At 42.7% G+C, this 13,895-nt stretch overlaps 1 protein-coding gene across 1 annotated transcript; it reads right to left on the minus strand.

Moving 5' to 3' along the window:
- Positions 1 to 2,834: 2,834 nt before the first annotated feature.
- Positions 2,835 to 10,683, minus strand: tmx1 (thioredoxin-related transmembrane protein 1). Its single transcript, XM_062522720.1, has 8 exons — positions 10,455 to 10,683; positions 9,128 to 9,243; positions 8,893 to 8,938; positions 8,403 to 8,531; positions 8,070 to 8,115; positions 7,281 to 7,382; positions 6,733 to 6,799; positions 2,835 to 4,758 (listed from the first exon to the last, which is right to left on the minus strand). Exons 1-8 carry the CDS (start codon positions 10,643 to 10,645, stop codon positions 4,526 to 4,528), a joined length of 930 nt encoding a protein of 309 aa, XP_062378704.1. The 5' UTR covers positions 10,646 to 10,683; the 3' UTR covers positions 2,835 to 4,525.
- Positions 10,684 to 13,895: the final 3,212 nt, after the last annotated feature.

The raw sequence follows: 13,895 nt of genomic DNA on the forward strand, positions 1-13,895 counted from the left end.
TTCAAAGGTAGCAGGTTATACGACGTTAATGGCCACCCCATCAGCCAATCAGAGAAGAGAATTCCATTGTTGAGGGAGATAAGCAGAGAATCATTTATTCTTTTACATGAGAAAAGGCCAAGGGCAAAGCACTGCTTTATTTTCTTTTGTAACGACACCTCTTTGGTCTTTAATTTTTTTATGCAACATATACAGAGATATGTGTTTCTTCTGTTTATTTCTTTATGGTGTCCTCAGTGTGTGCCATTACTAAAATATTATATGAAAAACCTCACCTTTTCACAATAAAATGTTTTGTCATGTTCATACATCAAGTTGTTTGTCCTATTGATAACCATTAACTTGATCATGTAAAATGTGCACAATTGTAAAGTGAATGTGCACAATGAAAAATAACTTTCAGAATGCTTTCGATTATTGAACCGCATCGAATTGCATCGAATCGCATCGAATTGAATCGTACCGAATCGTTTGCTATTAACATGTATCTTTTTTTGAATCGTATCGTGACAATGTATCTAGATGCGAATCGTATCGTCTTTCACATGAGAGATTCACACCCCTACTGGAAACGCAGCCACAAAAGTACAGTACAAAAAAAACAGGCCTCTATGGCTTTCCTTAAGAATGTATGAGCATGCAATAGCGCTGTGGTTTCAAGTCCAACCACAAAAGTAATTAACTAATATATGTGGCTAAAGCTATTGTGCAAAACCCACCATTCAGTTGAGTAGCTGAAATATTTGAGGTAAAAACCAATCTAGATGATGACAGCCTTGGGTATTGGAAGAATCTGGGATCAACTGACAGTATCTAGACGTGAAGACCAATTTGGCTCTCTTACAAACCCACAGTCTGTGACGGTGATCCATACAGTAGGCTGTGGCTTTAAAGCATTGGAACCCAATGATTAATGGAACTAATGGTTTGCTCGAGGCTGTACAGCAAAACATCTAAAATCCAAAGTGAAATGTGTTTCTTCATTCTCAAAGCAATTTCAGCAATGCTGGTCACATTGTATCACACTTGTGCCCCTCTCTCAAAATATGAACGCAATATGGTTGTCATGATGATTTCTATTCAGACACAGAAGTTGTTCTGGACAATTCAAACATGGACAGGTACAGACATGTTTTATCACCATGTTTATTTGAGGACTTGTGATGAACAATAGTTAGTCAAGTAACCAACTAGTGAAGAGCGCCATCTGCTGGTCTGTTTCAGACTACAACAAACTGGCAACAGAGACATTATCAGCTAGGAAACCAGAGGGGTGTTTTATGGAGTGAGAACATGATACTACTCTAAGTCCCCTTAGGGAGGATAGCCTACTGCTTGAAGACAAACAAATAATCCATGTCAACCGTTCAGTACAACAGACTCAGCTATCCTCTATCCTCCACATTAAAAAACTGCCTCAGGGAAGAGATAGACCAGGAGATAACACCATGCTTCAATTTAAAGGAGAAAAAGAAAACACTATCATCGCTTCTAAACAGTCCATTCACTTTGGGAACTATCAGTCAAGGCCACTTCAATTGATACATTCACACAGGCGTGTTTAAGTGAGGAAGGTAGAAAGAGACATACTGGTGAGTGGAAAGGGCACCAGTCAAATTTGCTCCAACTATATAAACTGCTCCAAGAATATAAACGTCTGTTCAACCAGGCCCAATGTCCATTTTATCTCATTGCAGCATTACTTGAAAAACATACAATCAATGGTAGATTCAAGTAGAGTGAACACTTTACGGACACTAGTCCAGGCCTGACTGTTGCATTCAGGCTTCAATTTATTGACCACATCAACATACAGTAGAGCACACCAGAGAACAGATTTCCAGGTCAGGCCTCCTTGCGCAATTCTTACAATGAAGCAGTATAGTGGCTGAGGATCCCTCTTATGGGATGACTTCTCAACAATGGTTCAGAAGAGCTTAATATTGTGGTGTGTGTGAAGGTCTGACTTCAGTATGGAGGACATTACGATGACAGGGGAACAACGTGCTAAGCAGAACGTGCCGAGTGTATCTGAGTTAGACTTTGACAGACTGCACAGTTAAGGGCTGAACAGAGTTCTGCTGATGACCAGCGTCATGAATGGGCAGCGTGGAGTGGACCGAGATGATTTATGTACGTGGCAGACCCTTTCTTCTCTCTACACTCTCTCATGCAGACACACACACTCAAAGCATCAATGTCACCAATTAAATACTGTAGGTCCCCATTAATCATATCCTGGGCTTCCTGGACCATTTCCCTCACATCCACAGAACTTTTAACAGTCCTTGCCTCTCTCTTTTTCTCCACCCAGAGGCAAACCTCTACTTCTCCTCTACCCACCCCCTCTCTCAGCTGGACCAATAAAGCAAACAATGTCACTAATTTAGAGCAAGGGTGCTGCATTCCTGCTCCTGCCGCCAGCTATGCAAAGCACGACCTGCGAGTGGGGAGGGTGCGCCTGTGGGAGTGTGGGTCTCCTGAGGGTGAGTGCCCTGCTGTGTGTTGTGTGTGTGTGTGAGAGAGAGAGGGAGCTAGTGAATGGGTGCTGAAATATCAGATCACCGAGTATTCAGTGTTAACACCCCCGAGCAGTCAACGACACGTCTGGACCACTGGTGTGCTGTGGTGGTAGTAAGACACACAGACGTGTTGTGGGCTTTCAGCATCATGCATTTCACTGTTCTGAAAAGCACAAAAGCACAAGTATTCTGCTGGTTTGTTGATTTTTCTCCTCTTTCATTCTTTTGTAGGAGCACGACCCCGGACACATTAATGTGGGTGTCCATACAGTAAAAACAGACAGCGAGACATCATTTACTCCATATACAATATAAAGCGGCAAAAAAAACTCTTTATGGTTTACAAGCAATACATTCAAAAAAGCTCAAACATCAGTCTTTTTTTTGCTAGCTCTGTGACAAACACTGTTTCTGAAGGAATTCTGCACAAAACACACACATACACACACACACACACACACACACACACACACTTGCTTTTGATACTGGTCAAATAAGAACCATTTTGTTACTATTTCAATCGGTCTTGGTATAAGCATTTCAATTTTAGAAACCTGAGCCAGAATATCACTGAAGTATTGTGGCATGGGGTGCTTCTAAGCATTTGTGCGTGTGTGCGTCTTCAAGGATTCCGAAAAAATGGGATAAGAAACAAATATGCAAGTAGCACGAATAAATACAAAAACATTAGGCAGCAAAAAAGTCTGGTTAAGGTCCACTAACAGACACTACAGGCCCCAGATTAAGTTTAGACAGAGTAGCGTAGCTCTCTCTGCATTCTTCACCTGCCCTCAGAACAAGCAGATGTCTCCCATTGAGCTCCAGTTAGAGGAGTTACAGGGTTAAAAAAGTTAAAGGTTATGAAGCCCCACCCCTTTTTTGACCAGTGGTAGCCAGTCCCTGTGAAGAGGTGGCACTAGCTGGAGTCCCTCCGTGTGGGTGCAGGGCACAGTGCAATAATCATTAACCCTTTGTTTCATCCGATGCGAGTTTTAAAAATGTCCGCTGTGTACTGCAATGCAAGCCCACACACACGTTCAAACAGATAACCGTACACACAGACACACATACAAACATACACACAAAAACCTCTGCGCACACACACACACACACACACACACACACACACAAACACACAGGGAGAGATATCTAGAAAGAGGGTGATGCTTTGTACAAATGGTGGGCAAAAAAAGCAACAGAAAAAGTATGTGTGTCTGTGCATACAAAACGCATGTACATCATGTGAGGTTGTTTGATGTGTTCAGAGTTGTAGAGAGTATCTGGAATGGCAAGGGTCTACAGAGACACAGGCAAAGTCTAAAGTGATGCATAGGAGAATCTGGCGGTCCATCAATGGTAACACTTGGGTATGAGATGCATACAGTATTGTAACAGTAAAATAAAACCCCAACCTGGGCCAACCCCCTAATGCCTATCTCTACTTATTCATATAAAAAAATAAAATAGAGGAAAAAATAATAATAAACAATGCTTGAATAGTTGACGATGTTGAGAGAGGATGTGTTTTGAGTGAAATGTCGGTAGAGTCCAGCACGAATCCTGGCGTGGGACTGGCAACAAGAGACAGCAAGAGTGACAGAACAAGACGGAGAGAAAGAAAGAAAAACGAGAGAGAGAGCAAGTGAGAGAGAGAGAGAAAAGAGAGAGAGGGAGGGAGGGAGAGAGAGAGAGAGAGAAAGAGAGTGAGAGAGATGGAGATAGAGAGAGATGCGTTGGAGTTTGCCAGGGCCTCCGTGCCGGCTCTGCGTCTGTAAACTCTGCGTCGGCTCCACTCGCGTCTGTCTGCGCTTCTCCTCGGCGTAGCGATCGGTGGCATTGGTGGTGTTTTGACTTTCAAGGGACTTTTTAGATTCCGCCCCTTCAGTCCCCCCTCCCCTCCCGTTACCTTCCCCCTACCCCCGCCCAAAAAAGAAAGCTGCTGATTGGAGTTGCCATGGCGAGGCACGTGTTTGCAGCTCTGCCGCCGGGCTCCTCCTCCTCCTCTAGGTGTCCTCCTCCTCCTCCTGCCGGGCGGCCAGCACCCTCCTCCGGAGCGCCTCGTCGCCGAACGTTTCGGGGAGGCCCTCGGGCGAGCGGCGGCCCTTGTGCCACAGGTCCTCCCGCGAGCCGCTCTCGTCCTCCTCGTCCTCCTCCTCCTCTTCATCGTCCTCCTCGCCGTCGGCCATCTGCTCGTCCTCCAGCTGCTGCCTCAGACGCGCCTCAGACAGCTGCTTCCCTGGGGGCACCGCAGAGCACCGCGTCACAGGCACATTAAGACTATGAAGCACGTGGGCTAACTTTCCGTCAGTTGGAAAAGGAACTTAAAGTGTTTTCGGTCATTTCAGACATTAATATTTTATAATACAATTAATATTATACAACTCGACTGCCAATCAAAACACATTCTTCATTGCTACTGAAGCTAGTTTGACTGATTGGCTGAGGGCACAGCACCAAGTCACAGAGGCATGTAGGTTAACTTTTGTGTCAATCAGACACACACACAGGGCCAGTTTTCCATACAAGGATTTTAGTGAAGTGTACATGAAGATCTTAAATTGAAGTTCTCTTTTATTTTAGGACTGGAATGCTATAGCCCTATGAGATCTGGGTGAAATCTGGCATTGGTATTTGAACTGCCCAACAAAATGCACTCACTGGCCACTTTTTGGGTATATTTGTTCAATTGCTTATTAATGCAAAAATACAGCCAATAAAATGTTAAAACGTTCAAATCAAGCAACAGAATGGGGAAGAAAGGTGATTTAAGGGACTTTGAACATGGTATAGTTGCTGGTGCCAGACAGGCCGGTGTCAATATTTCAGAAAGTGCTGATCTACTGGGATTTTTACACACAACCATCTCTAGGGTTTAAACTTTAAAGAGAATGGTCCGAAAAAGATAAAATATCCAGTCAGCAGCACTTGTCTGGGCGAAAATGCCTTGTTGATGCCAGAGGTCAGAGGAGACTGGCTTGACTAGTTTGAGCTGACAGAAAGGCGTGAGTAACTCAGATAACCACGTGTTATAACAGACGCATGCGGAAGGGCATCTCTGAACGTCAAGCTTTGAAGCAGATGGGCTACAGCAGCAAGAAGACCACACAGGATGTCACTCATGAAGTACTCATAAGAACAGGAAACTGAGGCTACAATTAGCACAGGCTCACCAACATCGAACAGCAGAAGACTGGAAAAACCTTGCCTGGTCTGAGGAGTCTTGATTTCTGCTACGACATTCGGATGTTTAGGGTCAGAATTAAAATTGCGGTATATGATAGCATTGATTGATCGATACAATGATCGTATCAACGGCCCTCAAATGGCCTCGACAGTCACCAGATCTAAATCTACTAGAGCACCTTGGGATGTGGTGGGACAGGAGACCCGCATCATGGATGTGCAGCCGACAAATCTGCAACAACTACGTGATACAGTCATATCAATATGGACTGAAATCTCAGAAAAACGTTTCTACCATGTTGAATCTATACCACCAAGACTTAAGGCAGTTCGGAAGGCAAAACAGGCTTCAACCAGACCCCAGCAGGGTGTACCTAATGAGGGGGCCGATGAGTGTACACCCCTTGAACACGGTCTGTTCTACTGAAAACACATTAACAAGGTGCCCCCGGAGAAACCTATTGATATCTGAACTAAAATCTAACACACCCCTACATACAGCGATCTGAACGCAAGCAATGTTGCATAAACAGCATAACCATGTTTCAAACCACCAAGATTTCAAGGCATGTGGTTTAACGAGTTTGCTGAAGTAGAAGATGCTACATTTCTCGAAACTCAGGGTTTCTTACCTCTTTTTTGGTTACATCTAAGTTAACTATTTATCGTGGGGGGTTTTTCTCCAAGGAGAGGAGCTTGCAGCAAATATAAGCCCAAACCCTGAGACCAATGGGTTATTAGTTCATTTGATTAGCCATTCTGTATTTATCTATCCTCGAAGATGAACAGGACAAGAACAGAAGTGTGCCAATGTGTCAATTCATTCATTTGGTTTGGCAACGGTCTGCGTTTATCTACAGAGGTACAGTAGTTCCATGCAAATTACCTGACCTATCCTTCTAACTGTGAAAGCAGCAATGTAAGACAGTGTATGCCGTTGTGAAAGAAGTCCGATCTCAAACTGCTAGTCTGTGACTGCTGTCGGGTGAACTGCAACAAATACAACCAATGCTCTTGAATTACTTACTACTTTGGTAGTAGTTACTTTGGAATCTTCTAGATGGGAAGACAAAGTCAGCGATGAACACCAGTATCTAAAAGAAAGAGGGAGGGCTGGTTAGAACACGTCAGAAAGATAGAGAACACTGAGAAAACATGAAAGCTTAACTTCTGGACACCGACACACACGACACACACACTGCAGTCAATCACATGAAACAGGAGGGCTGATGTCAAAACAGATGATTATCAAATACTCTGTGTGTGTTTGAAATGGCTGTTAGCTGTTAGAGAGGCCTTAGAGAGGTACCAGGGGCTTCTGACCACAGCAAAGACAGCCTATTGCTTATGAGGCTGAGGAAGGCATTTTTGACTTGACTCGACTTGGCACTACACAGCAATGATCATGAGTGACTGTTTCTCTCTTTCATTGGAAATTAAAACCTTGTGACTGACATTCTTCTCTGTCACACAGAGACACAGTTCTTTCTAACATGAATGCAGGTTCACTCAATGTGTAGTGTGTGTGTGTGTGTGTGTGTGTGTGTGTTTCCATTTTTAAAAAAGAGAACTAACCAGTCCCAGGACTAGACCAGAGAAGAGAGTTGCCAGGGCGAAGATCACATAGGACCCCCACACAGGGATGCCCAACTGCTCCGTCAGATAGTTGTGGCAATGCTGGAGAGGAGAGGCACATGATTAATCACAACACACATTACAGCCATGCCATTGTGCCATTTATCAACACAAGGGCACTTAAAAGTCAATACATCTAAATGAAGCATATAAAGCAGTATTGTTTGTTGAGAAATTATGACTATATACTATATAATTATTACTATATCCTATGACATTCCTGGTCTGGTAGGGAAAAATTAGACCAGTAGTCCATTGATTAACTTTCCAGGGTTCACCCTGGTTGCTTCAGTTGTACTCGATGAGACAATATGACCAGGAAACATGTGAGCAACAGAAATAGCTGAAGTATTTCCTTGACATATTAGGTACAGGGAAGCTACATTACAGGGAAGCTACATACATAACTGAACTACATAACCGAAGCATTCCATTCCCATTGCATCTGCTGCAACCATTAGCTTCCACTGTAATCAATGGAAGTAGCTACAGTACACCGGACATTATAGCGGTGAGTACGTTCAGAAAAAATAGACCAAATGCTTTTTACGTGTCGCATCGCGAATGCAACACTACATGCCCGGTATAGCTTCGCTGTTATAGTGACGACCAATTCCAACCTGTAAATGAGTGGAGGAATCCAGCAATGCTATGGAGGATTGAGCAGCTCCACGGTTTTCCTAGTTTAGGTGTCGGGTGAGACTGTACCAGTCTCTGTGGAGAACCTACCCGTATGAACATGGAGAGCTTGAAGAGTGCAGACATGGAGTTCATCCTGCCATAGGGGAACAGACAGTAGAGGTACAAGATTAGCTAATGCAGCAGTGAACACAGGTAGCGAGACTATGTAACTAGGGCTGGACATAGAGGCTACTTGCTAAGACACCACAGTCATGTGAAATGGACAAATGGCTTCTTCATATCGTTGAAAATCTATGTACATGAAGACATCCATGATATGCTGGGAATGGTAACAGGTAACGCAAGAAGGATATGGGGTTTCTGAGTTCAAGATAGAACCACACATGCTCAAACATTTACATATTGACAAAGCAGACTCACAAAAAGGAGGATGGACCGAACCACGAGGACACTGGTTCGATAGTCTGCCATTTCTTTTCATCAATGAAGCTAAGGAAGTCCTCTTTGGTGCGTGGTCCCTGGTACCGCCGAAACACACCATCTTTACAGCTGAAACATACACACACGCACACACACACACACACACATTACTCATTCAGTCATTAACCACAACCTGCTCAGCAAAAATAACCCACAAGAAGCTTTCCTTTTCACAGAGCTTTGCAATGGTATATGTCCATACCGAGTTTCAGTTCTGCCTCTTATAGAGAGAGAGAGAGAGAGAGAGAGAGAGAGAGAGAGAGAGACGCACTACTCAGGAAGTACGTTTGAGATTAAAATCTGCCCAGTGTTTCTGATGTACGTGTTTCTTTCCCTGGAATACATATTTTGTCACAAACTTGTATCACTCCCCAGTGAATGTAGATCCATAAATAATCATTAGTGATTCTGCATTGCACACAACACTTACTGGTAGATGGTAGGAAGGGAGGTGATAATAAATCTGCCACTTAGTCCTGCAGAGACAAAAGAGGAGGAGAGAAGAGGTAGAGTAGAGTCAGGCACCTTTAGACACGACCAGCACTGGCCATGGTAGTGGCCCTACGACAGTCATATCAGCTTCTATTTATATTCCAAAGGATCCCTAGTCTGCACGGGCAGATTATGCAGATTAAAATGCATTGTTGCAAAGCCAAGCTTCATACCTGGCTGCTCAGTGACATCCACCTTGGCAATGTTGACGCCCAGATCCTCTCCCCACTCGGCAAACTCCCCCCACACAGGCTGCAGTTGTCGACATGCAGGGCACCAAGGGGCAAAACTGGGGAGGCATTACATTCAACATAACCTCATTGGTGTGACACTGCCTACAACACACATACAGCTCAAAGCCTAAATTGTACCATTAGAGGGTGGCTGGACCAAATCACATCAGGCCTCTGTGAGGTTCAAGACAGGAAGCCAAGAAAAACAAAAGAAATAGGGAATATAATCTTGAACACAATTGTCCATATAGATTGGTAGCAATGCAACACACATATCCAATAACAGGGGAATAAGGCTACCCACAGTTGAATTGAGCTGTCATTGTCAAAATACAGTTTCAATGTATTACACTGGGAAAGAGTATTACACTGGGAAAGAGGATACCAAATCATCTTATGGGTGGTATTAGGAGAACATTAGTGTCACATGTCTGTCCACAACCCTGAGGCCAGCTGCACAATATTTCTTTATCTAAAAGTGACTTTTTTTGCAGTAGGCCTAAATCAATCTTTAACCCAACTGAATGTGTAATTAAAATACACCCTGACTATTCCGTGAACAGGTGAGCGCAGCATTGGTTTCAGACCGTTGAAAAAAGCTGTTAACATGAGCTATGTTACATGAGTATATTATATCATAGTTGAACATTCTGATTTTGGAGCATTTGAGCTCAAGTACCAGTTGCCACATGAGGTTTTGCAGCTGGCTAGCTTCATTCATACGACTGTCCTTACAATGCTTCCAGTGATGGCGCAGCTGTTCATCAACTTAGCCCACTTCATAACAAACAATAATGGTAGCAACATCAACATTTGTCTGCTTTACCAATACGTTGGGGGTGCTATTATGTCTCACAAACATTCACTTTGCATAGTGTACTTTCACGACTGGTACACGTCTTACCAGAAATCATATACAATCTAGCTACAGGCTAAAAACGGACATCTAGATGAGTATACTCTAGCTACCAAGCTAATGTTAGGCAAATGGGATAAGGGCTACACCGCCTTAGCTAGCAAGCTAGCTGTTTGTTAGTTTATTTAATGATACAGGCAATCACTTACAACTATCTCCTGTTACGTTGACAATATGTCATAGCTGCTCGTTAATGGAGCTATCTAGCTGTCTAGACGGCAAGCGTTAGCCAACCACTGTGTTTACAAACATGCTGTCAAAGCACTAAACTACTTATGCTAGCTAAGTTAGCTTGGCGCCGCAGCTAACTGGTAATGTTAACGTAACCAGTCGCATGGTGACTTCACTTACAATTCTATCATCCATTCTCCGGTCAGTATGTCTTCCCAGTTTCCGTCTGTTACCTCTTTCAGACTCCCCTTCTTGGCAAGGGCTGTCTGAGGCGCCTTCAAAAATACAAAGACGCTAAAGAGTACCATAAATGTTCGCCAAAGAACATGTTTTCTAGCTGTTCCTACTTCGTAGTCCAGCAAGGACGCCATGGTCGGGTCACCACTCGCCTCACTGTAAGCTTAACTTCCGCTTAGCATCAGTTGATAACCTCCCCCTTGCCATATCCTCATAGGAGGCGCTTTGAAAATTGCGTCAAGTTTGAACGAGTGTGTTGGAAAGGCTAAGGTAGGGAGGAGTAGTTGAAGGGGAGTAATGCTTAGGCCTGCACATTCTAATCTAGCGTATGAGAGTGGGGTACCAAAACAGGCTATTTGTTTGTGTATCATTAGGCTAGCCTACTACAACATGGTTAATGGCTAGAAGCAAATGTCTAAATAATGAAAAAGGATAGAATAACTGAATTAAATGAAATGCATGAGAATGGCATAATGAATGCACACAGTAGCCTATACCCAGGGGGGCAAAACCCCCTATTTTAGGGAAATCAGACATGGGCTGCTGTAAAAGGTTGTCATACAAAAATAAAATCTAGGGTGTCCTAGGATCACAACCTGGGTGGCCAACCCGGTCAATAAGCTGCTGTTTGTGTTTTATCACCCTCTTTATGCCCCATTATAAGTGTATGGACGAATATATTATGGGGTGAATAGGGTAAAAATTTTAACAAATAGATATTCCCACAAAAAATCCTCAGATGATTACTCACTGTAAGATAATACTTTTTTGTATTGCAAGTTTTCTATACATTCATGTAGATGAACCATTATCTAATGAAATATGCAAAATGTGCATACATTTATAGCCTTGGACTTGGGGGGCTTAAAGTGCACCTCTATCAACCCAACAAACTTTTTGTGAAAGATCTGGCTATGCTGAATATAAAACATAATGTCAACATGGGACAATTTTGGGTTACACTAACCTAAAGCTACATGGGTGCTCATTGAGAATCAATGCATTACAATACAATGCAAATACTATGGAGAGATGCATTGTCCAATGTTGTGGAAGAAGGTGAGACTCGTCATAGCACATATTAAATCATATCTACAGGGTGTAAGATCCTAGAAAATATATAGGTTAGGCTCAGCCTAGGCTGTTTCTTACTGTATTTACCCATAAGGTACAGGCCAAACATTGATAATTTGGCTATTGCGTACATTTAAGTGTATGATGCCTCATTTACATACTTGTACATGATATTTTTTAAAAAACTTGCAATACAAAAAAGTATTGCCTTAATGTAGCCTAAATAATCATCTGAGGAATTTTTGTAGGGATATCTATTTGTTAAAATTTTTACCCTATTCACCCCATAATTTATTCATCCATAGACTTATAATGGGGCATAAAAAGGGCGATAACACACAAACAGCAGCTTATTGACCGGGTTGGCCACCCAGGTTGTGATCCTGGGACATCTTAGATTTTATTTTTGCATGACAACCTTTTACAGCAGCCCATGTCTGTAAAACCCCCTTTGCCCCCTGGGTACTATTCTATCCTTGCACACCTTTCTTTGGGTTTAAGTTAGGTGATGATGCCTAGGTGATAATTGCTATTTCAATGGGCCCTTCTCATGTAAACTATGAGCCAACCTCAAAATTAGTGAGCCAACCAACCCCGCCCACATTGAGGTAGGCTATATTTTTCCACAAACATTGTTAGCCTGCTAGTATTAGTCACCTCAGGATCTCAAACTTAATCTCATTTAAAACAAAATACATGTTTTAGTTCGTAAGTTGTATAGTGGAAGGTAGCCTATAAAGTCCAGGAATTGACCCCCCAAAACTAAAAAGTTTTACTCACCTAAAGGGTTAATGACTTTGAGACCTCTTACATAGCTAGAATTACTCTGGTCCTCTGGTACTCTGGTCCATTTTAGTGTTGGAATTGTGTCTCAGCACCCCTTAGAGGTCTAGAAATTAACACTGATTCAACCTGCCCCTGATCCAACCAGCCCCGGTCTCCCCTACATATGGGGCAACTTTTGAACAATGGAGAGAATTGTTAAATCTTTGTTACATGTTGTTACAATGTTGTTACATAAGTGGTTGTCATTGTGGGACAGTTACCCAAACAACAATATTCAGGAACATTGGTCGAAAAGCTGCCTTTTGTATGTAAGGGCCTGGCTGATCCTGCCACTGCATAGCCTTCTAGTATTTTGTGCAGTCTGGTTTTGTCTAGTCTATGTTTAGAGATTGCTGAACCTCAGCCTTGGATGAGTAACAATCTACTACCAGGCATCTCAGCAGTGACATTTATATAGCCCAAAAATCCAGTTAAAGGGTTGGGGGCCCAATCTGTGTTTCACCTTGAGCATTAGAGACAATCTTTTGTTCTTCCTGTCACTGATTTATGCATTGTGCAGTACTGGGATGAGCTGGCTTTTAAACCTTGACATTTTAATTTAGCCACCATGAATTTCACTTCAGCCTTGTGACATCCCTGTGCACAATCTCTCTATGAAGCTGGTCAAAAGCCTGCATTGTGTCCTTAATAGACTAGTGATTAGAGACTAGCCCAGGCTCAACCACACCATGACTCAGCCCGGGTCTCAGACTCTCCACCATGCCTAGTAGGACAGAGACCTCTGGTACACTAACATTGCAGCAGTATCTGCTACATTTTTCATATCTCACCATAAACACATTGTTAACATTAGAGATGCCGAGTTGATTAAAGAAAGTTCTGCTCCAGTGATTATGGCTGCACCATTCCATCACACACACACAGTAAAATGCATTAAAATATTATTCTTGGAAATACAGACAAGTAGGTGACTTTCATTGTCTTTTATCACACAGTTATTGCTGTATGAGTCATCTGCAATTCTATCCAAAGAACAATCCCATCACTAGCCTATCCCATCACTAGAATTTTTGCAATATATGATGGCTGTAAAACGGTGAAGAACGGCTATTGACTTATGAGGGCACTGAACACTAGATGGCAGTGTTAACCTCCAAATCTCTCTGACTACATGGACTACATGGAATCACATTAGATGATGCACTCAATTATTGTGGAACATTAAAGTTATTTTTGGCATTAGCAATTCTACCTTTATACGTCTCCTAGTCCACAGATCATTCAGAAAGGCTAACTGTCATGCATTGTGCATTTTAAGCAAGTGGGGAGTCCTCCTTTTGTGCAGCTGTTTATACATCATACCAGCATCTGGATGCTCTGTAGATGCTTTAATTGCACTCTGTATCCTAACAGCATGCTAGCCTCTGCTTGATACACTCATGACTTAATTAGGTCACATCAAACAACCTGTGTTGGCGGCACCTGGTAATTAAAATACAAATGCAATTATAGTTAATTAGAATG

The sequence above is a fragment of the Sardina pilchardus genome, chromosome 20 (genome assembly GCF_963854185.1).
Source record: "Sardina pilchardus chromosome 20, fSarPil1.1, whole genome shotgun sequence".
Taxonomy (NCBI): domain Eukaryota; kingdom Metazoa; phylum Chordata; class Actinopteri; order Clupeiformes; family Clupeidae; genus Sardina; species Sardina pilchardus.